Source organism: Anser cygnoides, chromosome 3 (assembly GCF_040182565.1).
Source record: "Anser cygnoides isolate HZ-2024a breed goose chromosome 3, Taihu_goose_T2T_genome, whole genome shotgun sequence".
NCBI lineage: Eukaryota > Metazoa > Chordata > Aves > Anseriformes > Anatidae > Anser > Anser cygnoides.
The window spans coordinates 120,056,188-120,083,892 of NC_089875.1; the positions used below are offsets into that span (position 1 = coordinate 120,056,188).

The window sequence follows — 27,705 nt, forward strand, 5'->3', positions numbered from 1 at the left end:
AGGCCCCTCTTGGACTGTACCCTCTGTGGTTTAAACCAGGGAAATTCCTCCTTTTCAGGGAAAGAGGAGAAGTTATTTGAAAAAGGCTAATGTTGTTGTGGCCCTTGTTGTTGAAGTCCGATCCTGCTTCCTTTCAGACTAAACAAGACAAGCTCACACAAAAGCGGGAGAAGGGAGCAGCAACGATAGAAAACACAGCTTCCGTTTCTGATGCTGTTTTGTAGCCTCACTGCTGGAGGAACACAGGCACCGCTCATGGTCTTGGCCATCTCACTTGAATCTGGGAAATTTATATCAATATGAGATTGACAGTGATGTGAAATGCTCTGTGGTGACGTGTCTCCTAACCCTCCGTAGGCAGTTAAAGATCCTGAGAAAAAGAAGCAGGTGGAATAGTCAGATTTTGTTTTGAGGTCAGTGATTTTGGAGTCTGACCATCAAGCACAGTAAGGTGAGAGCCAAGCAGACTCCTGGGGTGCTGTCATTTGGCCTGTGTGGACTAATTTTTGTTTCTTCAACTTTTTCTGACTTGCTTTCTCAAAGAATTCTCTGAGGCAAGCAGCAGACAACTGAATATAAAGGCTTCTACGCTGTGAGCTCGGCCAAACATTTGCTGGCATCTCAGAGTATCACATCACACCCATTGTCTTTCCTCTCTCTGCTTCATGCCTGGTACCCAGCTGGCCACACGACAGTCACATGGGAATAATGGTCCTACTGAAACGCTTTGCTTTGCCCTTGAAATTGTTTTTATGTGGGGATAATCCAGTGTGTTGCAGAGATGGAGGTTTTGCTTTTCAGAAGCAGTTTCATGAGTCAAAGAAAAGCACCCACTGAGTAAAGATTTTTATGTTTTTACTATATGGAGGAGATACAAGTCGCTAACTTTGTCAGAGATGGAGAATTCTCATGAGAGTCCCAAGATGTGCATGTTCTCTCTGAACTTTTCTTGTCTGCAGGAGGATACAACTCTTCTTCCCCTTTAGAGTAAGTAGAACAGGCTTTTTCCCTCGTCTTGCTGTGCCAATTACAGTGTCAGATGTGGGGAAAACAAGTTGTTTCCCTGTGGGCGTACGGGGACGTAGGCTATGGTTGCCTCCTCAGCAGCCTTCCCCCACCCACACATACATTTCCTATTGTATGTGGTAGCCATGGGCAGCGTTCATGTAGTGTCTGTAACATACTGTTTCTGATTTGTGCGCCTCCAAAAATAACTTCTCCATCTCTGTGGGTTACAGTTTGTTATCGCCAAATGTGAAGATTGTGTTTTATTTTCCTCTCCTTACTCCTTCCAGGTAAGGATCTCTCTTCGCGCAGTGAAGATGATCTGTCCTGCATATTTGGGAAGCGACAGAAGACTACGAAGATGCAGGTAAATGAAGCTTCATCTTTCTTTTGTTTCCTTGCTTATTTTTGCTTATAATAAAGGCATGTTTAAATGTCTTGCTGCTAATTAGATTACCATGTTTATCAAAAGCAAGGGGTCTTCTGCCTATTTTTATGTAGAGGTTGCAGGTGGAGTGCCGTTCTCTGAACTGTTAGAAGAGTATTTAATATCTGTATGAATTGCTGTGATGTAACTTCTTTGGAATTAGGAATCTTCACTACTTTAATTTTACACTACATAGGTGATGTACATTGCAAAGTAGATAAATTTTCCTTCATCTGAAAGTTCCATAAACATCTGAAATAAAATTTGACATTCGGCAGCAACCGGCCAATCTCAGCAAGCTGCTTTATTTTTCACAAGAACTGGGAAAGGCTGAGCAGCTGCAGAGGTTTGCTCATCTTTGAGCAACGACAAATAGCGAGAAGACTTTCCCCAACTTTGTGTAATGCAATCAACATTTCTACTAGCATTTTTTATACTATTTATTAGCATTTTCCACTTGCGGAGAACAGACCTGCTATACCAGTGTATGAGAAACAGGCTTACACTGGGACATGACTAATGTATCCAGAAACATTCTTTGGAAAAGATAACATCTGGAGAAACACAAATAAATACGCTGCATGGATGGCACTGTTGATACTCTCTGAAGTCTCTTGCAGCTAAAGGGAAAGATGGGACCTGAAAACTTTGAATGGAAGTTTCTGAAATACCCTGTGTGTATTTGACACCTTGCTTGTCGTGCAGTACTCTTGAGAATTGTTTTGTAACTTCACTGTTAGCCACTGTGAAATTTGGAAGGAGAAGAATAGGGGGACAAATGCGCCGTAAGATCCTGGGCAGCAGCAAAAGTAATAACATGTTTCTGGTTGTATAAAGTATAGGTGGAACGACAAGGGGGTTGTGAAGAAGAAGTTGTGATTCACTGAGGATTCTTCACTGGAAAGACCTCCTAATATGAAATACAAAATACTTTGGTGGGTGTCTTGGATTAATTTGAAGGATTTGGTCTTGCTGTTATCCTGTGTAGTGTTGTAATTTCAGACAATGTGCTGTAGGTTTTAGAGATGCTGGTCGGAAAAACTGTTTTGTGGGTACTCTCCTCTAAACTACGAAAATACAGTCACAGCTAATGAAACGAGGAAGCTGGAAGAGACATAAGCAAATCAAGAACTGTCCTGTCTTGTCTGCCACCGTGAAGAACGGTGTGAACCTTTGTTGCAAGTCACATGGTTTAGCTTGAAAGGTGAGAGCTTGGGCAGAGGCTGTCAGTCAAAACAGAACCAATCTGAACTTACAGCTCTCTTGACAGAAGCATTTTGGGACTTCAGGTTAGAGATCTCAATTATTAGAGATCTCAGATGCTGGAGTTAAACATGCCCCATCAAAACCCCTTGATTAATGCCGCTACTGCTCAGGTAAATATGCAATAGATCCATCACAGTCAGGTCAATATGAAACAAGAACTGGGGCTTAGTGCAAATCACCAGGAGACAGCGCTGTGGCTAAAGCAGTACATTTTGCATACCCATGGGTTTTTTCCAAATAGCTGGTCTTGTTTTCTCTGCACTTCCCATATCTTTGGAAATTAAAGATAATTTTGAAAAGTGGTGTTGCTGCTATTTCTGGGGCTTTATCCTGCAGAACACTTCTTTTGGGAGGCACCGGACATCATACTTGCTTGTGGCTGCTTGTAAAGGGAATATAAGTTTGTGCTAATTCCTTGACCAGTGCAGTGGCTGGCTGATGGCTGCTGTTGTGCATATTTCCTTTTTACCCTCGCTGAACACTCAGCTAATGGTTCAAGGTTCTGGCAAAAAGTTACAGACTGTTCCCTGTTCATCGGCCCGATTTCCACATGCAAATATAGGCAGGAGGTAATATAATTTGGAGCTGCATTGTTGTCTTCTGGCTACTGTCTGCTGCTAAGCAGCCACAGGGAGAGAAAGCCAGAGGCAGCACAACTGTTTTTTTTTTTTTCCTCCTTCATGGGTCAGAGATCTGTGGAGTTTGCACAGAACAAAAAATGCATTGCTCAGGCACTCCAGCTCTGAACAATTTCATTTCATTGCACCCATGAACTCTCTCTACCCTTTGCATCATGTTCCAGAGCCTGGTCGTTAAGGTGGCATAAATGGAACTGCCGCATGAGGATTTGCAGTACTGTTCCCTTTGTGTGTTTGCTTTCTGTTTTTGAAATCCCTAGGCTCTGGGCATTGCCTGAACGTGACAGGGAGAGTGCTACAGCAGCAGGAAAGTGCTGTCATTCTCCTGGAAGCAAGTTGTTCCTGTCTGTTCTGTGTAGAGATAATGTAGAAGGAGCCCTGCTGTCCATCAGAGCCCTGCGGTATACCTTCAGGCTGTGGTAGGCCCTAGTTCCTTTTAATTGCAGTTCCTGCAGCCACTAATAACACCTGTACGCTGCAGTTCTTGTTCAGAGCAGGTAAGGACAGCTTCCATACCTACCTAGGTGCTAGAACTGCTACTACTGTCAATAATAGGATGGCTTGGATTGGAAGGGACCTTAAAGACCATCTAACTCCAACCCCCAAATAAATCAAATTGCATGTTCTGAGTTGTATTTGCAACTGAGATGATACGAGACCAGTTTCTGTGTAGCTTAGTCCTTTTTCTGAGGTATTAGATTCTTTTTTTTTCTTTCCAAAGATCCAGTTACAGAAGCTTTCAGTCCAGATTTGATTTGGAATGAATGACTTATCCTCAGCTCTCAACAGAGCTGTCATTCCAGTCTTGACCTTCTGACAGAGATACTCAGCCTAGTTCTGTACCCCAAACATCTGGTTGTTTTGGTCCAGCTTCACGACCATCTTTGGTATAAATTCATAGAATGCAAGAATCGCTTTTCACAGAATTACTGAACTTGGAGGAGACCTCTGGAGGTCTCTAGATCAGAGTCGCAGGGTCAGCTTCTGCAAGTTACTTGAGACTTTGTTGAACTAGGTTTTGACCACCTCCCTTAAAGCTTCCGATTTTAAACCTGTGACAAAATTAAGTGAATGGATGAAGCATCAGTTGAGAAGCGAGAGATGGGAACGACTTGGAAAAATGAAATTTTTATACTCTGAGCGGATTCAGCTGGATGAGCATTTGTAGTCCTGTAGGCATTAGGGATGCTGGAAGTTACGGAAAGGTTTCAGGATGTATGCCGTTGTCTGATGGCATTATCAGTAAGTTTTTCATCTGTAAGAGTTGCAGAGCTTCTCTTATTCCTAAGAGATGTTGTACCCACTGCTTTTCTGTATCTGCCAGTGGCCTATAGTGCTGTAGATCCTGGCAGTGGTATTATATTGATAATCGTCAGCACTGTTGGTACTAGGTCTGGCTGGTTGGTTGGCTGGTGTTACACCAATTTTTTCTGTAAAGATGGGAAAAGGGGGTGGGGGGAACCCAGGAAACTCCCTCCATCTATGCTTACAGTCAAGTGGAATCCAGTGCAGGGACTCAAGGCTCAGTGATATGATCAGGACCCTGACCCTGCAAAATATTCTTGGCTCCCCTGAAGTGCTGGTCAAAAATCTATTCCCCCCGAACTGCTGCTGTGATAAAAAGGTGTCTCAGCAAATCGGGTATGTCAAAGAGATGCTGTTCCAATTGGTCACGTTCAGTCTTTTCTAGTGTGCTCATCAGCAATCATTTTATGATTTTGACCTGCACAAGTCTTTGGCAGAAGATGTTTTGTGCTAGTTGATCCGTGGTGGTGTAACTGGAAGGCTGAACTCGGACTCTCTTCGTAACTGTCTCTGTAGCCTGTGACTCGATCTGGCTAATGGATCTCTTGTGTCACAGTGACACTACTGCAGCAAGTGGGGATGTTGAAATTTGGGTTATCTGCATTATCAAAGTAAAAGGGGAGTTGGCTAGAGGATTGTAAAGATTGCAAAAGAGTGGAATTGCAGCGGGTATGGAAGGAAATGCTGTTTGCTCCGAAGGGTTGAAAGGATTTTCCCTTGAAGGGATAAAACCAGGATACTGGTTCTGTTGTTTTAGTGGTGTTGGGTTATGTGTTGCTAATCTTAGGCACTTACAGCCTTTAATTCTCCTAAATGTTAAACATAAAGGCAGTTTTTAAAAAATGTTGATAAATCATGTGTCCAACTAAAAACTCCTTAATAAACTACACAGGGACTTTTTTTTAATAAAATAAAAAACGGGGGGAAAAAAACAATGGCTGGGCTTCAGAGTGGAATTAAATTGGAAACGTCTGCAGTTTTTCCCAGGGAGAGTAAGTGATCGAAAATATTGAATTGCAATTATGATGCTCTCTGGAGACGTGCGATGAGGACCTGTTTTGCAGGGTAAGATCTGCCAGACTTTTTTTTTTGCCCCCACTTTCCCTCTAATTTTCTCACTTGCTTAGGAACACTGAGAGCTGGGGAGACAGAAAAACAAATTCCATTAGTTCCTATCTGGTTGAACTTCCTGGAACCCCCACTATTTTTTTTGCTTCTCAGAATTTCCTTCCTCCATCCAGCTGTGTTTCCTGATGAAGCCTTATCACTGGAGAAAATGCTCCTGAGCGAGCCTGAGGATTTGGGAATGAGTTACAGACAGTCCCAACTTGGTTGCTGAACAACATGATTCTGGCACTGATTTCGCTTTGGGGGCTGGGGGAGTAGTTCTGATTTGCTGGCGCATTTGTAATAACTCTGTTTGAGATGCATACAACACTGAATGTTTTGCATCCATCTCACTTCCACGTCTCAGGCCGTTCGATGAGTAATCTGCTTCCTCCAAATTTTTGTAACTTGGATGTAAACCTGCGTAAGTTCCCTTAAACTGCCTAATCCAAGTAGCCCGAAAGTCTTGAGTTCATGGTGATTTCTTCCGTGTTAGTCATTAGAAATGTAACTATCCGCCCTCTTGCTTTTTTCACTTTTTTTTAAGTCAGGAAATTGTCTTCTGACACATTTTGCAGAACTTCCTCAACTGACTTACGTTTCCCAGCACTTATCAGAAAAACTTGTTGGCTAATCTTAAGGGACATAACTGAAAATCCATTAAAGTCTGGCTCTGTCACTGGCTCACTGAAGCTATGGGTAAGCTGATGCAATTCCCTACACCTCAACTTTCTCTCTGCAAAATACCAATTGAGATACTAAAGTTTGTGGATATGACAACTGTGACTTGTAGGCAACTGACAACTTCAGTTTCTTGTGTTTTCTTACTCGCAACAAAAGCCTCTATTTAGCACTTAAGGGGAACAAAAACAGCAGAAGAGAAAAGTTAGTTAAAAATTAACTTACACTTTTCACTGTTCTGCTTTGGAGACTTCAGCTAGCATGAGGTATTTAGGACTCAGAAGCAGAACAGAAAGAGGACATCAAAAACCTGGAGAGAGTCCAAAAGGATTTAGTAAAATGGGCGACAGGGTTAGAGGGCATGTCCTAGAAGGAGAGAGTGGAGGAACTGGATACGTTCATCTTAGAAAAGAGGCAGAAAAAGATGACCTCTCTGCCTATAAATATCTGGGGGCCGGGGAAGGGAGGAACAGAGGAAGGGAAGGGATAGTAATCAGGGTAGGCAAAAGCCGAGAATGGTGGTGGGGGTGAAAAACCTTCAATTAGAAAAAGGAAGACACAAGCTTACTCTTCTGCAGGCTTCCTCATAGTGATGTCAGCAGGGCAGTGGAAGAGTCCCCTAAGGGAAATCCCGGCTCCTTAGTAAGTGATGCCAAGAGAAAAAAAAGAGTTTAACACTTTTAGACCCTTTGGAATGGGGAAAGGTGAATTGATTTAAGTAAAACATCTCCCAACAACTTCTTCTTTGAGCAGCTCCGGTAATGAAGCTTGGTTTCCTGTGGCTGTGTTGTGCTTGGATTCTGTGGTCTAAAGGAGATGAGCTCATGCTGAAAGCCCTGTCCATGTGGATGCTGATCTGTTGGCCTTCTCTGTCCAGCTGCCCGTTTTCATGAAATACTTTAGAGTCTTATTGTCTTTGAAATCTCTAAGCTTCTGTTGGGTTGGATTGAAAAGTTGCTGGAGACAGGAGCACGTGATATATGCAAGCGTTTGGGCAGAACAAATATGGAAACTTCACTTCCTTAAGAAACCAGAGTAAAAATGTAGTTGCTGTCAGTGGATTCCAGAGAAAGATAATAGGAATATTCTGAGACAGGCTTTCACATCTTTCCTTTTTTTAATTACACAAGTATTATCAGAAAGAAAAAAAAAATGCATTTTAGAGGCACTTAGCATCTTGTGCCTAGGTGATGTTATCACCAGGCTACAGAGTTTGCCAGATTTGGGATTAAAATTTAGAACTTCATGGTGCTTATTCCCATATGTGACTTCACCAGCACAGATGTAATGTGTTTTGTTGGCATTAGAAAGAGTAAAAATAATACTTTATCAAGAATGAAGGGAAAGGAACACATAGGTAACTAAGGGTGGGATTTAGCCCCTAACTTTCCCGAAGATCTGGGCATCTTCTCCAGGCTCCCTTTGTAGTGATGAGGCACAAGTGCCTAAACAGAAGTGTTTGCTTGCTTTAAAGATGGTGAAGAAGTATGAAACCAAACCCTTCCTGGAGATGTGTACCTCTTTCTGTACTGATCATAGAAGGCATCTAATAGTGAGGTGCTCCTATCCTAAAAGTTATGTTTTGAATATATTCTGTTTCAGTGAAAAAGCTATGTTCTTGTAAGCGTATGGTTACAGCCCAACCCTCTTAACCTATCCAGTTTTTTTGAAGGTTGTTTTCTTTTAACGGTGGTTCGTGAGAAGAGGCTGATGACCCAGTGGTGAAGTCTGCACAACCTGATGGTGCTTTTACACATTTGGTATCCCCAGGGGTCTGCTTCTGATCAGAAAACATTTGTGAGCCTCTAGTTCAGTTCTACTTTGACCAATTTGGCTTGCTCATTACTATTTTTTAGGACACATTATCTAGGGAATGGTAAGAGTCAGCTTACAGTAGATTACTTCCCCTAGACTTCAAGGGGGAGCTCAGTGTGTTCTGCAGCATAATTATTAGAAGATACCATTAGGTTTGTGTGTTCACCTCTTTTTTGTTTTTCTGACCACTTGAATAAAATGTGTTAGAATTACTACTAGCAAGGGCTTTTTACTACTTCTGTAATACTTCAGTTACTTCTTTGGCCTCTAAGTTTTGCTCTGCTGCATATTGTGGGCTCTTAGCAGCAAGAGGTGATCTTTTCAAAAATAAAAAGACCAGAGACCAGATCCCTCCAGTAGTTAGTTGTAGAAGGCCTTTGCCCATGCTTGAGGCACAAGCAGTACAGGTTAGTGGTGCAAACTCAGATGGAGGACAGCATGGCAGTACAGCTGAAGAGCTAAATACATCTTCAGCGTACTCAGGTGGTACAGATGGAGCAAATCTTCATCTGGCAGCACAGAGTAGCATAAAGTGGGTCTAAACACTGTTGTTCTGGGTTGGTAACTGGTAATGCTAGAGCATTAGCAAGTCAGAAGAACATTGAATTAGGCTCAAGATGTTAATTTGGGCCATATTGGCTGGAGTACTGCCTTCAGCTCCGGGCCTGGCACCAGGAGGACGTGGAGCTGCTGGAGCAGGCCCAGAGGAGGCCCCGAGGATGAGCAGAGGCTGGAGCCCCTCTGCTCTGGAGCCAGGCTGAGGGAGCTGGGGGTGTTGGGCCTGGGGAGGAGAAGGCTCCGGGGAGACCTCCCAGCGGCCTGCCCGGGCCTGAGGGGCTGCAGGAGGGCTGGGGAGGGACTCTGTGTCAGGGGTAGGGAGAGGACAAGGAGGGGGAGGCTTTAAACTCAGAGAGGGGAGCTTTAGGTCAGACATTAGGGAGCAATTTGTCACTCAGAGGGCGGCGAGGCCCTGGCGCAGGCTGCCCCGAGGAGCTGGGGGTGCCCCATCCCTGGCAGTGCCCAAGGCCGGGCTGGATGGGGCTGGGGGCAGCCTGGGCTGGGGGCAGGGGTCGTGCCCATGGCAGGGGGTTCAAACTTGATAATCTTTAAAGTCACTGCCAGCCCAAACCACTTGGTGTTTCTACGATATTTTTTATGCTTCTCCATGCAGATGAGATTGTTCCAGGAGCACTGGTAAAAATTACTTTCCTCAGCATGGTGTCAGAGTAGCATTTTCAAAAAAAGCAGGAAGAACAAAATACTGATGTTTTGTTGCCTATTCTATAAGCACCTTGTTAATCAGCTGAGGATAAATTATTGTTTAAATATCAGCAAAGAAATGGAGAGGAAGAGACATCTCCCAGTCTGGAAGAAATGATGCTTTTTCTTCCCTCTTCATTGGAGAAGAGCCTTGCCTCTAGCGTTAGTTCCTTGGGGGGGTTGTTAGGAACTGAAGCAAAACTGGGGGGAGCTCTTTTGATTTATCTTCTTTCCTTCCCTTTTGGTCACTTCGATAGGCTTAAAGAGCCGAGTTGGCTTTAATGTGCTACCATTAGAGACCGTGCATTAGCTGGAATAAACCATCATGCCTCACAGTGAAAAATATCCCTTGATTGGCTAATTAATCAGTCAAAGGGGAATGACATGGCCCTCGGCTTGAGGGACTCTGCTGCACAGGTAAACAGGTCATTGATAAATGGTTTACCCACAAATTCATATATCAAGAAAACTTAGCCATTTTTTAACTACAGTTTGTGTGAAAGCCGCACTGCATTTTTGGAAGTGTATTTTTGCTGCCCTTGCTTTTTGCGTTGTGGGAGTTTTTAGGTTGTGAACGTTTTCAAGAAGAAAAGCCCAAACAGAACTTCTGTTAAAAATGTAGTTCTGTTTCTGTGAATCACTTAAAAAAATAAAGAAAAAACAGCACAAAAAAGCCCCAACACCCAAAACAACAACAACAAAAAATCCCCCCTCAGGTTTAAAGAAGAAAAAAATCATCGTTATGGTTTCTGCATTGAAATTAAGTAGATCTCTCATCATGGCTGATAGCTTTTTGTCATTTAAATATATAGAGAGTGTTTAGTGGGTGATACCAAGTCCTCAGGCACTACATGAACAAAGCTCACATCCATAAACGGGTCTGGGGAAATAACTGGGGAAATTCATGGAACTGGTAACAGGCCGTTAGTACGAGCTTTCACCATCTATATGCTGAATTTAGTCTTCTGTATACAATATAGCATTTTATTCTGAAAAAAAAATTCCCTGGTGGGATTCTTCACCGAGAGGTATTTTGAGGGGGTGGGAGAGGAGAGGAGAAGAATCCAGCTTTAAACGAAGTAGCAGAAAACAGATCTGGAGCCACTCTTATGTATGGGATGCGTAAGTAGTGTTAAAGCAGTGTAACTGTATAAGGAAGTATAAAACAATGTTAGAAAACACATAGCTGCTCAACTGGGTGCATGGAACAAATCTTAATTGTGCTTATTTTTTTCTAACCAGTGTGTATACTGTGAGAAAGGAGTACAGTGCTACCTAAGAATAGGTGGAGAATGCTGGAGAGTGAAGTTACCTTTATTTTCACCATGAGTAATCCCTTCCTTCCAAACAGTCCTTGTCATGGGCCTGCGCTTTTATAGGATGACGTTGTTTTGTTTTTCCTTTTAAAAATATTTGTCTGATCAAAGCGTTTTCTATAAATAAATAAAATTCCAGTGCAGTAGTTCAAAACAAGAAAAAGTACACTTTTTGATCCCATCACAACAGGATTTGTATATGGAAGTGTGAACTAAGCAGGTGGCTTCCTGTTGATTTTAAAGCCAGGTGGGCAAGTTCTTGACGGTGAGCTGATCTCACAGGCTGCTACCTGCCCTGCTTTCCCTCGTGTCCTGGTGCAAGAGTGTGCTGGCTGCTCTTTCCTTCTGCTGGTGTAGCACAGAGCTAAGGTGATGGTCCTGAGGTGGCATTTGGGGTTTGGTCTTTTATAGGAATAACGCTACTGTGGAAATGAGAAGAAAATACCAGCGTGTATTCTCTCTCAGAAGTCAGGGAATATATTTTATTATCCTCCAGGAAGGTGGCCAGATCCACTCAAACAGCATACAGAAGGGTTGGATGTTTACAGCGTGGTCTTATTTTTGCTAATTTTAGTTATAAAAAGGCGTCTGACCTTTCTGCAAGGGCATCTTCTGATTTGGGGTCATCAAACTGATTGTGGAACTGCTAGTTGGTTTAGATGGATCAAGTAAAGCAGAAGTTGGAGCCAAATAAATGATTTGACTTGAGAATGTGCATAAAATCAAAGAAACAAGTTTTTCCACTTCCAATCCAGTATTTTGACTTCCCTAATGAATTATTCTATCTTCAGCTGTGAACATTTGCTTTTTTTGCTCTCCAGTCAGGATAAATGTCTACTGTTAGAGTATGTCTTGATAGTTAACTTTCCCATCAGGGTAACTTTAAGGGTGTATGAGATACTCCCTCCTCTTTGACCTCATCTCAGCCACCTGACAAGTTTTAAAAGTTTGGCAGTTTGAACCTAATTTGGGCTCTTTTGAGTTTTGTCAAAGTAATATGACAAGGTGAAGAAATCCCTTGTCTGTGGCTTTTCCCTACATCTACAGCCTCGCTCTTCAAGCTATCATCAATGCCCTTTCGAATAATTTTGTTGATGCCATATATAAATGCAAACCTGACCTGTGGACTAATGTCACTTGTTTGACCATCTGCTAATGGCTGCATGTAGCCCTCAGTTTAAAAAAAAAAAAAGTAGGAGTATGATAGATATCATGCACTGGGAGAGTGGATACCTTCCACAATCTGTTTACCTTAACATCGTCTTTAAAATGTCAGTTACCAGTATCTTGCTGTGTTTTGTTATAAAATGCTTTCTAGGAAGCATGTAAGGACGAATGTTGTCCAACTTTGACTGCTAAGTCAGATCTTCTTGTTGAGAGGAGAGAGCAAGGAAGCAAGCTGAAGTAAGCAGAAAAATAAGGGAGAGCGGTTGAAGCAAACCTGAGTTTTGCTCAGCTGGAAAGCATTTGGGTTCTTGACTGTACAGATTCTGAAGTTGTTGCACACGTGACAGCGTCTGAACTCTTCTTCCCTGTACTGGATTAGGTGATCTGACATCTGTCTGTTGTGCCTGGTTTGTTCTGTCTCTCCCTGGGGGAAATTGGTTGTGCATTCAAGTATTTTGATTTGGCAGACTCTCAGTAATACGAACCCAGTGGGTATTAGTGAAGACAAGTTGAAGTGTGCTCTGGCTTTGGAGCAGATGGAAGATGCTGGCTGTGATAATCAGTTTCTGTGGAAGCTTGCTGAACAGTCTGCGATGGACCTCCAGAAAATTCTGCATAGATGAGTTTTAAGCTGCTGGTAGAAAATCCTCGTGTGCCTCAGGATGCAGGTTCACCAAGGCTATTTTGGTGAGTAGCTCTCAAATTAGGTAAATGTAAGCACTAGTCCTTACACTGAGCTTTGAGCTCAAGACCAGGTATGATAGGACCAGGGATACTAGAGGGGCCATAAGGGATACATAAGAAGACCTTCAAGATGATCAAGACCAACCATCAACCCGACCTGTCAAGTCACATCACTAAACCGTGTTCCCTTAGTGCCATGTCCACATGTCTCTTAAATACCTCCAGGGATGGAGATGCCACCACTTAATTAAGCAGGAGTTTTTGTTGCTCCTCCCCACCTCTCATCTACTCCGTTACCTCTTCATGACATTCAGAAAGTCACCGTAGTCTGTACCAAGCTCACCGAGGTGCCTGGAATACTTCATAGGTTTGTCTGTTTCTCAGCAAAATAGCTATAAAGTCCTGGATAACATTAGATGTAGAATTTCTCTGCAAATACTAACATTGAAACACTCAGAAATTTGATATGAAAAGTGTCATTGAAAGCAGCGAAGACAACTTCTTGAATTCTGTTTTGATGTATGGCATATCAGAGGCTATTAAGTCTGTCTGCCACTGCTTGTCATGTTCAAGTGAAAGCTATTTCTTCCAGCAATTCTGAAATCATCTGAGGGCTTCAAATCTTTATGTACTTGCCTGGCTCAGCTCATCCTGGAACTGGGTCCTTAGTAAACAACACATTTAGTCCAGTGGGTTACAGAGTTTGCTAAGTATGTTCTCGATCTGTCCAATAATGGTATCAGTTCAAAACTCAAATTGTTCCGTGAAGACCACCGTAATAGTCTCCTTATATAAACCATTTGGTGCTGAATCTGGGGCAGCGATACAATGAAACACACGATGGGTCGGGTTATGCAGTCCTCAAGCTTGCTTCTACCTAAAAACGTTTGTCCTCCTGAACTGGAAAATGAACGTTTAGTGGGGAGCAATTCAGTGTTGGTCAGTGACCTCATTTCAGCCACTTTATATCTGTGACTGTGCTGATGCTGAAAGCTTCGGCATTCATTTACATTTCATCTTAAAAGCAGGGAGAATGCTGGGCCAACCTTTGAGGTGATGAGAGAAACTTGTGTAATCTCAGACGTCAGCAAGTGGCTGGAAGAGGAAGCTTTTTGTTGTAACTTGCACACCAACAAGTTGGAAGGCAAGGTGTCCCCGTTTTAACTCATGCCTTGTTAAGCCTTCTATTAGTCGCTGCTTTTAAACTCCTCTCTCCTAGCCCCTTGGCATTTTTTATGCCAAGACGGATTGGAGCATGTGATTTGTCTGTAGAGGACATCACCCCACAGTGGATCCCAGGAATGTGACTCAGGTGAGGCACAGCGAGCTTGTATCAGGGCTCTTTGGTTCGCTTTCACCACCGTCCTCACACGCTACGCAGCTTGGGGTCGAGTCACTTTTGTGCATCCCAGTTTCAAATCCCTAAAATCCAGGGATGGTTCATGCACGCCACGTAGGTGGTATTAGTCCAATCCGTATTAAGTATGTAGTTCTTTATGAAATGCATTGAAATATTTAGTTAAAAGTGACAAGCTAGCAGAGAGAGCTAGCAGAGAGAGCTAGCAGAGCTGTTTGAAGCGTACTGCATGTGCTTTACCTATTTACCTTTTGAACTCTACAGCCAGAACACCTATAAAAGCGATACTGTGGTTTTAGGACACTGTAACTTAATTAAACTTTCAGAGATTCCTGAAGCGTGACCGTCTCCAGCTTTTCTGAAATCCTTGCAAATACAAGGCTGTGTACATAAAAACCAGGATGGGAGGGGAGAGCGTGCTCAGAGCCACCGCGTTGCTCACGGATCTGAGGGCGAGGGCGTGTAACCTTGCAGGGCTGTGAATCTCGGAAAGCTGGGGTCAAGCATGAAGTGAAGAAGTATCTACCTGCCGGAGTGTTTGTATAAATGGTTGCTTCTGGTAAAGTGAAGTAGCAGCCCTTGTTTTGACAGCTAGTACTTAATGTATCATTTGGGCTGCTGATTCTCTGACATCCATTCATTACAGCAGACCTCCTCTGACCAGTGCTCACCAACCAGAGCGCTGCAGGGCGGTTGGTTTTTGTTTTTTTTTTTTCTTTTTTAATAAGCTTAGTGTTTCTCAGTTACCAAATGGCAAAGGAATGCTGTGTGTAGCAACTGCGATGGATCGCATCCAACGGCACAAAATATGGCCTGTTCCTTTTTCCTCCGTTGTCGTAGGGAAATGGGTGTCTCCAAGAGACGCCCATCGGCATAGCCCTTGCTCTTTAGCAACAAGAGTCTGGGTGTTCTGATTTTTAACACTTGCCACTAGAAAACAGAGGTTTGTCACTCCTGGCAACTGACTTTACAAAAACACTGATAACAATAAAGGGCTTCATGCCCAGTCCTGGCTTGTGCTTGCTTTCTGGGAATCTTCCAGTGTGGTGGTGGTGGTGCTGCTGCCCACTCTGCTTTAACCCTCGGAGCCGTACCTGGATGGCAGAACTCACGATGAGGTTTGGAGAGCCTGGCTGGTCCCAGAGGTCTTCTGTACCTCAAAAGTCTGGCACCTCGACACGCTTAGCAGTATCTAAGACATACAGCACAGAAGCCTCACAGGGCTGATGCAGATATTGTTCAAATCACAGTCTAGATTTAAAGTTTGCTTAATTTTTGAAGCGTCTTTCTTTCCTTGTCAGAATTAGCAGAACAAGACGTTCTTTACCTGAGGACAGAAGGGCTTAGGTAAATCTGTGGGGCTCTAAGACGTTTCTGTTCTCAGCAATATTCCCTGCTGCAGAGTCAGCTGAAGGAAAATCACATGCATGTGCCTTCGCCATTCGAGTATACGGCGTGACTTCGCGGCTTAACGTGTCAGTGTGGAGGCTTTGCTCTAGAGTGACTAATTCGCAGGCAGATGTTCTCCAGTGCTGATTTTGCTGTGTGGGGATGACAGTAACCTTCAGCAAAGAGACGTGCAGACAGCTGGATCTGCTGACATCTTCAGCTGCTGCAGCAAGGTTCGCCGGCGTTCACCTGTCAAAGCTCTCGGGCTAGCACTGAGCCAGGCCACTGTGGGACAAAGGCTGGGAAAATAAAGGTGAAATTTTGTGTGGAAGCGCGTGTATGGGAAGGGATGGAAACTGGTAGTGTTCTGCGGGAGCCTGTGAGGTTGGAAGCTGGGAAAAAATTATCTGGAGCTGCTGTCAGGCAGCAAAGTGTTAGGACTCTGCCATGACATCTCAAAAGTACTTCTTGTACCTAGTTTTTCAAGAAGCTTTCCTTTTCGTGGCTCAGAGTTTTGAACTGTAGCTGCAAAACTCTTTTGTCCTAATTAGTAACCATCTTCTCTGGAACCTGTATTGTCAGACAGGTAGAAGAATTCGGTCTTCGTGGCTCTGAAGTCCTTGAAAGAAGGCATGAGATTGCTCTCAAGGGAGAGCCGTGGCGTTTAATAACACTTAAGGGTCCTGACACACAATCATCTTCGGGGTGTCATACAAGAGGTACCCACTTAGCTTTCTTGTGTCCTTCAGGTTATCTTGTTGCTGTGGAGATTTGCTGATAATGATGGAGTCAAGACAGCGTTCTCCGATTGTTTCGGAGTTAAGCTGGAGGCCTAAAGTAGAGGGAGATTAATCCTAGCTGAGAGGTTAAACTTAGGGATGTAACATCTAAGGAGCAGGGGAAGAGAAGAGCACCAGTGAAGGGTCATTTAACCCACTTACGGTCTGACCCGTGCATTTGAGGGTCACCTCTCTCCATTGAATATGATTTTGGCCTCCAGATTTAAAGCCCCCGCTAAGGATAAATGTTTTGATTGGATTGTGCTTCGGGTACAGCTCTTGCTTTCTATATATATGTTGCAAATGCGTACAGGACATTTGCTGTTTTCATTTCTGGACGTATGCTTACGTAACGCATTACATTTGTGACAGTCTCTGTCTTACAGATTTTTGGTGCTGCCAAAACGGATCAGCACGCAGAACGTGGATAGGACTTCAAGGAACCTTGGGAGGGACCACGTCAATACAAATTGTTCTGTAAATAAATGTCATTCGTTTACATACAGTGACATAGCAATACTATACGCAGATGATCTTGCTTTCCCTTTCTAAATCACTTTCCTTAATCAACTCTTACAAATAAAAATACATTTATGTCAGTGATCCGAGCAGGAAGACTTTTCAAAGCAGTAGCTTTATATACCCAGAAATTTATAGGCACCTTTTCCCTCTGTGTCTGTCTCAGAATTGGTACCCGGTCGTTATTTAGGAGGGCATATTATTGACTTTTCTATAACATTTGGGAAAGCGGGGCATGCTACGCGTTTGAAAATTACACCGACTCCTTTATCACTGCCAGTCACCATCAGCAACGCTACATTCCCTGCCTGACACGAGGGAGGTTTGCCCTGAATAAATGTGGTAGATAAATGGTCTTTCTGTTCCTCAGAAGAATTTGGGCCACTTCTCAAAGTTGGTGCCAGAAGTACAGTAGCAGAGTGGCATGGTTCAAGTTAATTGCGCTCAGGTTTTAGTTAAAAATCTAACTAGCTTGTCAGCTTTGAATTTATATTTTCACAGTTCACTAGGGAGTGATAATAGGGAGGCTTTGATGTAGCTTGCTGCTTTTTTGCTTTGTACCAAATGCTCCCAAGTTTAGTAAATAAACATTTTCACTGGGCAGGGGGGCCGTGAATGAGCACTTAGAGCTGGCCAGAAGAATCGTGGTATTCCCTCACCGAGGGACAGCAGGGGTGTCGGAGCTGCAGGGCTGGCACGTTAAACTAGATCTGCACGGAGCACCAAGGTTGAGCTCTCGAAGAAACAGCTCATCAGAGATTTGTTAATTAGGTGTTGCTGGAGATTTGCTGAAACAGTGAAGCTGTGATGCATAGAGCAGTACCTGTTAACTCTTGAATATCCCTGTAAATACGTTTGCTGCTCTTCTCCACTCACAGAATTGGAGGCACGCTGTTTTAATGACCTGGGCGCATCCCAGGGCTGTCCTGAGCAGCAAGTTTTTGAGAGAACATTAATGTGAGACTGATCCAGACCCCTTAACACTACACAGTGGCTTGTACACCAAGAAAAACTTTTCTAAAGATGCTTTTTTGAAAGCTTTAATTGGGATCAAAGTTTCTCTCCCCTATTATTTTTAAAAATAGCTAGAGAGAAAGGTTTGTGATGTATAGAGCTGTATACTCTACCCCTACCCTATAACCAGCAAGAAAGGACCCAGCTTGCTTGATCATCTTTCAAAGTACAGAAGCATAAAGCCATGCTGCTCCCCGTTTGAAAGCATTAATAGGGTTTGTTATATTTTATCCTCGTATAGTAGTTAATTTTCTATTCAAGAGAGTGCTAGGTTTCATACCTCCCAGGCACCTGTTCTTTGGTTCAAGGGCAGATCAACTTCCAAAGGTTGCAGAGCTTCCACTAGTTCTTGTTTAAAACCATTTTCTTAACCCTTTTAAAGCATTTTAATATAGTTTTAATTTTTCTTTCTCTTTAAATGAAGACAGGTAACTTACTCTTCTGCTTTACCTGTTTTATCTGGCGATGTGCAAGCAAACTACCGAGCTGTTTAAAAAGGTGCAAATAGTTTCCTTACAGTTGTAGCCAGTTGCATTTTCCTGGATGGACAGATTCCAACACCAGAACCTTATTGCAGCAAAGACCTTGTGGCACACACGAGCTTCCTTCTAGCAGCCGGGATTTTCTCTGATGCAGCAGAAACTAGCTGTCACGAGTGGAAATCATCCCTAAAATATTTCAGGGACTAAGGCAAGCTGAATACCAAGCCAGTGACCTTGAGCTCTCTCATCAGTGGGCTGCCAGTCTTTGGCGATCTGTTCTCTGAGCTGCTTTTTCCACTGCAGGTGCTTTTCCAGAGCGAGCTGCCTTCAGACGTGGATATAAACTGCTGCCCTTGTACGTGAGCTTACACAAGATCACCACGGCCAAAGGTGGCTAGCAGGAATGCGGGCTAATCTCATTCCGCTAACCCAGTCAAAATGGGGATGTGCATCGCCAGAACTGCTGGAGCACCCAGTCGCTCTGCGGAGTCCAACAGGAACTCCAGGCTACAGGCAGGTTTTAACCATCTGAGTGGGAAGTGGCTTTCTGTTTTGCAAGCCCCGCAACATTGATTTCAGCACCTGGCTGGGATGCTTCAGAGGTAATGTCATCACCTGGAGGAATAGCTGGCTTTATTTAAAGAAACGTTGAGTTTTCTTCGTTCTGAGCTGGAAGTGGTACAATTAAAAATTTCATTTTCTTCAGAAGCATCTTGAAGGGGCATTCAACAAAGAGAATCCATTCATAAGGCAAATGATCTGGAATATTTACTTGTAGAAACCAGTAGTGCTTTAACTTACATATGGTGACTTCCCAAATGTTAGTGCAATCTACATGATTTGTATTGATATTAACAGAGCACACCTAGTTTCTGTGTTTGATAAGTAAGCTTCACAGTGAAAAGAGTCAAACATTTGAGTTAGCTTTTAATAAAGTATACGTTTGAGTTTCAGTTCTACTCAAGATTACTGCCTGGTCTGGTAAGCAGTGAATTCTAAAATTATTTGTTGGAAATAGAATGTTGCTCTTTTTTTTTTTTTTCCTTTTTTTTAAGATTCTCTAATGTCTTTAAAAAAACTCACACACATTTTGTTAGGTTGTCTTCTAACTACGTTTGCTTTTTCAGTACATCCACGCGTGGATATCCCACGAGAAATGTTTAGGATATCAAGCACATTTCATGCCTGTACTAACATAAAGTTGGGATCGCGCGTCATTGCAGATGGAGTACGGGCTGGCTGCTGAGTGCGGACACGAGTTGGCTGTGCCTGTGGCCTGTGTGGGTTGAAGTGGATTGGAGTGTGTCTCCTAGAGACCTTTATGTAACACACTTCCACAGTTAGGATTTTCGTGTTTATTTCGTCCTTTTTCTGATATTATATCTGTTCTCAGTACAGAACGTATTATACTGGACCTGGTTTGAATAGTGGTTTAAGTGCTGATAAAGTACGAAATGCTGAATCTGAGATTGATCACGTAACTCGACTCCTTCCAGTTCTGCACTAAGACTATTTAGACAATCATAATTGTTATTTACATAATTATGTACTGTTCATTTCTCTGGAAATAGCACTCAGATAATGAACAGCTATTCAGTATTTTGTTTTCATTGAGGGTGTGGCCTTGGCCTTTATTTACTACATACTATTTAAACACTGCTCAGAAGACAATTATGAATATTTATGCTAGATTTCTACATTGTTTGCTACCGTAGTATCTAAATCCTTTCTTCTCAGCTTGTCTTCTATGGTCTGGGGAAGATAGGAGATAATTTTAGAAGATAGTTTGTTATATTCTGAAGATATGGGATGATCTGAAGGAGTCTGACCAAGGAGAATTTCACCCCCAGTTGTCCCAGTCCTCATAATGTTGCTATGAGATGTAGAGAGTACAATCCCAACCTTTTGATGGGCAGTTACGCTCAAAAAGTGTATTTATCACTGGTAAACTTAAAAAAAAAACCAAACAAACAACAACAAATAAAAAACGGGGTTCTGCCCTGGTCACTGGCCTTCAGTTGTCCATGCTGTTACGCTGGAAGCGCAGCCCCTGGCCAAAGGGCAGTAGCGTACAATGGTTTGGCCCGTTTAAGAAATTCCCATGTGTCAGAATTTGGGTGCACCATTTTGTATGATGCAGTATGGATGTCTACTGATTTTAGGTTTGCAACTTGAGACACTTGGAACCTCAGCTTTTTTTGTTTGTGTTGCTTCGCACCATAAAGCTGCGTGTGTTCACAGTGCTACTGCTCTTGACGAAAGAAAAGCTCTGAGTGTTTTTCAGATTGAGGTTTTTGACAGGTACTTACAAAAAGAGAAACAGAAATGAAGGGCTTGACTTCATCTTAGTGTGCTCTATGGCCAAGGCCAAAGTAAAATCGAATCTCTCAGGTCTGTACTCATTTAATTTAACCACAAAACTCTTGTCTGTTTGGCTCTGTGTGTTTTGCACTAGGTGAGATGGGGTCCTGCAGAGCACTGCCTCCTGTAGTGCAAACCTCTGACTCATCTCTGAAGAAGTCTGCCCTACTCGCTGCACGAGGGGAGGTCCTCTTCAAAACATAACACACAGTTATGCAGCTAAAATGGTGTTGGTATGCAAAAACACAAAGGTGCTGAAAGAGTTAGACACCTAAATATTCTTGTGGATCTGGATTGTAGTAATCTCTGCAGCTCCCATAGACTTCTGTGACTGTTTAGTGGGTTATACATACGAATATTTTTTCATCCTTCCAAGTATTCCTGGATTACAGAAGTATGCATTATTTCTGGTGATCCTGTTCATCACCGCACCCTGAGAAGTTATTGTTTTGTTAGAGAGGACAACATGCTGGTCAAATCACCTTTCATTTAGACAGCTATTCCATAGCCAGAACATCTGTCAAAATTTGTCTGTAGCAAACAGATTTGGATTTTTTTTCTATATGATTTCGTTTTTGATGCAGTGACGCTCATTCGTTTTTTGGGTTACAGTTTCTTGTCAGCTTGCTCACAATGGGAGATGATATAAATACCTGGGTAGAAATTCATCCTCTGAAGTTCCTCTATTAATCCATGCCGTCAGGGATGCTTCTTATCTATGTCACCTTGTGAATGGTGCAGGTGAGAAAATGGAGCACTAAAGCTTTCCATTCAAATCGAGTTTCCTGTAAAAATACTAGGTGATATTTTTAGACACCTTGGCCATCTAACTCTTTATAAGTGATGCCCTTGTGTATAATGTACACCTGCCTGGTGCTTGCCTATTGCCACGTTGGTGCCTGTGTGTGCCTAGAAGTGATCGTGAGCACGAATATACCGACAGTCCATGTCTTGCTAGCATGGTTTATTAATCAGATCTAATTCATTGCACTCATTGGGAATTCCCTGTGAACACTTCAAAGCACTCGCTGCAGATATTTCCTTGCTAGCATGTGATTCCTGGTGTGTTAGTTACTGTCATGTGGCTAGAAGACTTCTTGAATCTGCAGAGTGCCTCATTTGTGATGAATAAAGCTGCACAGACGCGGGAGTCTTTAGACACTGATAGCTGGTTGAGAACTGTGTTAATTGCTGTGTTACGCTGGGGAAAGCTGTGCTTCTCCAGCTCTTAATCAAAGGACCACAGCCCCTCAGAGGGAAACATCCTGCAGACTTACGAGAGAGGTACCGAAGTAGTTTATATTGAAGTAAGCAAAACCAGATTATCGTACAAAACCCTCGTTTTACTCTTTCAGTTAGCTTTTTAATTAGGTACTGACTGCTGGGGGGAATTGGTTCTCGCCCGGCTCTGCCTGCATGCAGTGACTTGTCCCCATCAGCTGAGCATGAATGGATTGGGTATCGGGGTTTTGCAATCCCAAAGCCCCCCTTCTCGTGTCTTGCAAGCCAGCATACTAACCTCTTGGTTACGCAGGAGGTAGAAGTCGAGTTTTCATTCTGTTTCCAGGAAAAGAGCGTTTAGAAGATGAAAAAAGAAAGGTAAGACTGTTGGGAAGGCAACAGCTTGGGTTGCAGGAAGAACATGTCTGTGTGCACTCAGAGGTGGTCGTCTCCAGATAAGTCCAGTTTACGTGCTGGCAACTGATGTTATTGACAAAAAATCCCTTCTCCAGTTTCTTACCTTCCCCAGAAGTCAGATCTTCCTGCAGTTCCTGGCTCTTGGATTTAATGTAAAATGGCTCTCAATGGGAATGTGGCAACAAAATGTAATTTAGACCTCTCTGAAACATCTCAAAACGTTCTTGCTTGTGTGTGCAAAAGCCATTTATGGATTATTACCGTGGAGTATTGTAAGTGTAACAGAGGAAGGAGTATTTTTAGGTTAGGTAAAAACCTTTGTGCCAGGCTGCAACAGCATCAGTATCTTGTCAAGGCTTTTGTATTACGAGTAGTTAATCCATCACCTTGGGTTTCTGTGACATACCTTATGCTTCCATCCTCGACTTTTCACAAACTCTACAGAATGAACTGTTTTGGGGGTGGATCAGGGTAGAGAGGAGAGCTTTGTGTTTCTTGGAGAGCTGCTCAGGTTAATCCTGGAGAGCCAGAAGCTGCCCGAGTTTTCTTCCTTTCAGAGCACTTCAGATGCATGTTATCACACATTAACTTATCTTGATTAATTCTGCAAAAGATATGGGAGCAGTTCCCTCGAGTTCTTATGAAAATGAGAGGGCCGTCCTATCTCACCATCATCCTCTCTTGGCGTCAGAGTGTCTGTCTGCTGGCATTACTTTGAGCCAAGGAAATTGCTTGACATCACTTCAGTTTCTGAATATCGAGACAACGGGAGGTTGGCACTGGGAGGGTGAATTCTGCAGCCAGTTTTCATCCATCGGATGGTATAGATCATGTTGACGTGCTTTATTGCTTTCACCGAATCCTCGAGGTAGACTTCCCCAGGTGAAGTAACAGCAATTTCAAGGCAGGATGCTGACCAAGTTCAGCATTTTCTTCTCTTTTTTTTTGGCAGAGATGGGTGGATACTATGCTCCTGAGCATAAGTTTTCTGATTATGGTTACTGTAGGAGAAGAGATCTGAATGTTTTTCGGGCTCTCAAGTGAATCCTCTTCTGCACAACGTAAGGAAATTAATTTACACCATATAAAAAGTCAGTTTCAGACTGATTTTGGTACACTGGTATTGTGTACAGATAGTGGCTATAGGTTGATGTAAATGATGCCTGTTAAAGACAGAGGTAATTAAAATGTGTGACTTCTGCCTCATTTTATTTGATGGAAGCTTTTGAACAAATTCAAATAGCCTAGTTTCTGGTAGGGAAACTTCTGAATTGAGCACGAAATGCCTTTTTTTTTTTTTCTTTCATCAAAAAAATCTTTTTCAGATGGTTTAGACTCGTGCTTTGATCAAAAAACAAGTCGCCGATCAGATTATTGAAATTTGCAAAAGGCCCCACGCTATTTTTCCAAAGGAGGAAAAAAAAAAAAAAGATATTTTAGGAAGTTCATTCTGAGTTTTGTTTCTTCAGCCACCAGCTCAAAGCCAGGCTTTGCCAAACAGATTCCCCCCGAAATGGCCGTTGTCTGGCTTTTCTTCTTTATTTTTTCTTTTCGTTTTTGTTGTTCTTTGACAAGGCTATCTTAGTAGTGTCAAAAAGGACCTCGCTTAACCAAAACAGCAGCAGTCAACAATATCCAGTCTCTGATCAGTGTTTTCCTCCCGAGACTTGCCTGAGTTTATTTTGCCATTCTTGAGAGCCGGTTGCTTTCACAGTCGACTCTGCCTTTGATATTACAGCAAAGTAAAGCTTCTAAATTTGGCCTGGCTGTGTTTTCTTTTTGAGCATTTTCTGGACAAGTGTTTCAGCTCTTCCTTTCCTGTTCTGTCTGATATCTAGGGATAAACACACCCGGACGCATGCACATACACACGCTGGGTTATCCAGAGCGCTGTACATAATGCTGCTGTCTGTTTCGTGTAATTAGGGTCTTAAAATCATCGTTTCATTCCAGTTGGGTTTTCAAGAAATATTTGACATTTTTGGTGCTGTTAACTGTAGTTCTTGTCTCACCCAGTGATCATTTCAGCCTCTGAACTTGCATGTCTGTGGGCAAAAGTCTGCATGTGAGATGCCTTGCTCATGAAGTTTTTAACAGTTTTTAACATTTGATTGCAGGGACGTGTTCCTCCTCTGAACATCCCCTTGCTCCTTCTTGAGGTGAACTAAAGCAATGAAGGTGCTTAGAACGCATTAAAAAAAAATCCAGCAAGATTTTCTTCCCGCTAAAACTTTTAACAAAACAGTTATTTTGATTTTATGTACAGACTTCCATATTTTCATGTTATTACAGGGGATTAGAGCAAGTAAGTTTTTTTATTATTATAGAAGATTTTAAAAAGAAATGGCAGAGTGACAGAGAGAAATGCTAATATATCTACATCATCCTGTTGAAAATTTTACTCAATAGCAATAAAAGTAACCCAACCCGTGGATGTAGGGAAATACTCTTCTCATGTCCTCTTAAATGAGGAAATTAAGTCAGGTGTAAGAGTAAAATGTATGAAGAGCATCTTAATTTTAAATCAGAATTTTAGGAGCTTTTTTGTTTACCTAACAGGAAGGTCCTGCTTACACTAGAGAAGCAAAACATGGATTGTAGCTTCAGTGGATGGTGTTCATTTTGTATCTTAAGATGGTTTTCTGTGTCGGTAGGTAGGTCTGTAGTCACCCGGAAAGTTGCTATGTCTGAAGATCTTGTGTGCTTTTCAAAACGAGACTGGACTGTCCTTTTAAAATTGACCCAAAATACCTTGTCCTGGAAGAAATTGTTTAAACTTATTTAATGACCATGCTCCTCCTGGCTTTATTTCCTTACTGTGAACAAGGCTGGATTGGGTTTTGGTGCTTCAGAAAGGCAATAATAGATGGCCTGCAGTCATATTGCAATACTGATTTATATTGAGGGCTGGGGAAGAGCATAAGAGCCTGTCCATGGATGGTCAAACTGTGCCAGTAGATGTCAAAAATACAACATCCATATATATGTATGGATGTATGATCATGGCAGCGCTGCTTGCACACCAGGGTGGTCTCTGAAGAGGATTTAGTAAGAGAATTTGGGAACCTCAGTTGTATCTTCCGCAAGATTAGAAGAAAACAAGTTAAATTTGTAAAGTCCCTTTTATTAGATCGACGTGCTGCTGTGCTGTTGAGTCCGTCTGACTTGCGGATGGCAATGTTTTAACAAGGCGTAACTCCAGTTTTATACAGGGTGGAGACTGAGGCACCCGTAAATGAAGTCGTATGTGGGCAGGCGATGGAGAGATAGGAGATAAACTGAGGTCCTGGGAGCCCGTCTCGTCTGCGCACAAAGAAACTGGGGTGGAATGACAGAAGAAACGTAAAGAGAAGGAAGGAGCAGCGAAGAGGGAATGAAATGCGAAGGAAACAGTGGAAGAAAAATGTTAATATGCCACCATAATTTCCATATGCATATCTTTTTGCCTTCTAATTGGTTTTGCTCACGAGGGGAATATTTCTGTCTTTAATTTAATACAGACTGCTATTTAACCGCTGAGATGTTTTAAAATGTACGGCATCCGGGGTGTGTCAAAGGAAGAGATCAGTTTATATTGAGGATACAGAAGATTACAAGTAGTCTTTCGTGCTCCCAAAAATCCTATCGTGAAACTTTTCCCAAAACTTCAACCTTTTGTATTACAAGCAATTATGAGAAATACTTGAGGTTTTTTTTTTTTTCCCCTTTTACTTAAGCAAGTTTAATTTTTACTGCCAGTCTTGGTGGTGTCTGTTCTGGAGAGTAGCAGGAAAAGCTGATAAGGGCATAGGACAGAAATCTTTGTGCTTATCTCACTGCAACACATGGAGCTGAGAGTGCATCCTTTTCCTGTCCTAGGACAGGAGACGTAAACTGACCATCTCCTGACAGCAGTGACTTCAAACAGAGCCTCTAACGTCTAGAGTGTATGAATCTTCTCTCAACTTCAGAGGCCAGCTAGGTGAAAGTGGGTCACTGGCTGTTTAGAAAGCTGCTTTTGTGCCAGAAAAAAAAAAAAATATTCTGATAACTGCTAGGTCAGTAGACAACTCTGTAGACATTGTGGTGTTTTTGTGTTTTTTTCCAAAGGGCATAAATTCAGCATGACTCCTGATTGTTTGTTTAGACTTCTACCAGAAGGTGAAATAAGTAAAAATGCATTTAACTGATTATTCTACCGGTGTTACAAAAACCAGGGTTGTGCTATCAAATTTGGAACCGAGGTCAGACGAAAATTGTCCTCAAAGAAGGGGTTACTTGGGCAGAGAGTGTTGTTGTACAGCACAAGTTGTCTTTTATGTATTGTCTTTATTTGACCTAGAAATGAAGGGTCCGAGTAAAAGGGGATGTGAATTGGAGCAAAGAGAACCTTCCACCAGGACTGCCCAAGCTTTGGCATGAGTGGATCTCAGGATCTCAGCCAGGGTCCGCGCTGTGACTAGATGAGTAAGTGATGCATGGAAAAGCACTCACACAGCTAGGAATTGCTTAGACCAGCTTCCTTCTGTTAGGCTTAGTAGTTAGGTTTCATTCCTAATTTTCTCCATGAAGCTAGGCACAAGAAGTCCCAGCTTGCAGCTCTTTTTCTGGGAAATATATGTCGGTGGCCAAAGCCCGGGACTGGAAACCCAGGAACAAAAAAACAGGAGTCCCTACATCAAATATTGATGCTCCCCAACTGGGGGCAAACCGCTTCGCTGCTCTCCGGGCCTTGGTGTCCCCACTGACAGAACAGTCCGAGTACTCCGTGATGATGCCAAGTTCAACATAGAAGATCACAGTGGGAAAGACGTTTGGAAGTGCACAGTATTTCTTTGCTAACGAACTGCCTGCCTGGCAAGCCAGCACGGTGGCTGTGCTCTGAAGTCTACCTTCAGGTAAGCGTGGCGCCAGATCTTCAATTACCCACGGGACTCCTGCAGTTTGCCCAGGTTTGACAGCAGTGCAGTACGCTGCCACATCAGCCGAAGGGTGCTGCCCTATTATTTGAACACTTATTTATTGCTACGACGCTGGCAGGCCTTGCTAAGAGCAAGTCTCCTCGTCTGTTTCATGCGTTAACTCTGAGGCCCGACAAAGGCTGAAGAAATAGGCATGATCTCACCCTTTCCCTTTGTTTCAGGATGCAGAACGGTTCCTCCAGATTGATTGATTTTTGATTATTTTTTTTTTTAACAGTCACTCCTGGTAGATGTGAGAGCATTAAATCTCAAAGCTTTTCAGCTTCAGTCTGGAATTTGAGGTTTGCTACATTCCTTAATCTCAGCTCGTGGTCACATAACTTTGATACAGGCTGGCTTGACGGGAAAACCAGCAAGCTTTTATCTCTTCCCTCCCTCCAATCAGCTATGTTTCTGTCCCAGCAAACCCCAGATAACTTCCTAAATGCTGTTCAGATAGTACAAAGTGGCTCTAGGACCCTTCAGTGGCAGGATGAATGGGATCCCTAGAGTAGTATGATTAATCTCATTAAAATCTCTACTTTCTAGTTCTCT

The 27,705-nt window shown here is 42.8% G+C and overlaps 1 protein-coding gene across 2 annotated transcripts in view; it reads left to right on the top strand.

Annotated features, from left to right (window-relative positions):
- Window positions 1-27,705, top strand: part of PINX1 (PIN2 (TERF1) interacting telomerase inhibitor 1) — a 60,142-nt gene that overhangs the window by 13,080 nt on the left and 19,357 nt on the right. For both annotated transcript variants that reach the window (XM_048079353.2, XM_013184462.3), the window contains exon 6: window positions 1,296-1,372. In XM_048079353.2, coding sequence (XP_047935310.2) covers window positions 1,296-1,372 — 77 coding nt within the window. The remainder of the gene's footprint in view (window positions 1-1,295; window positions 1,373-27,705) is intronic.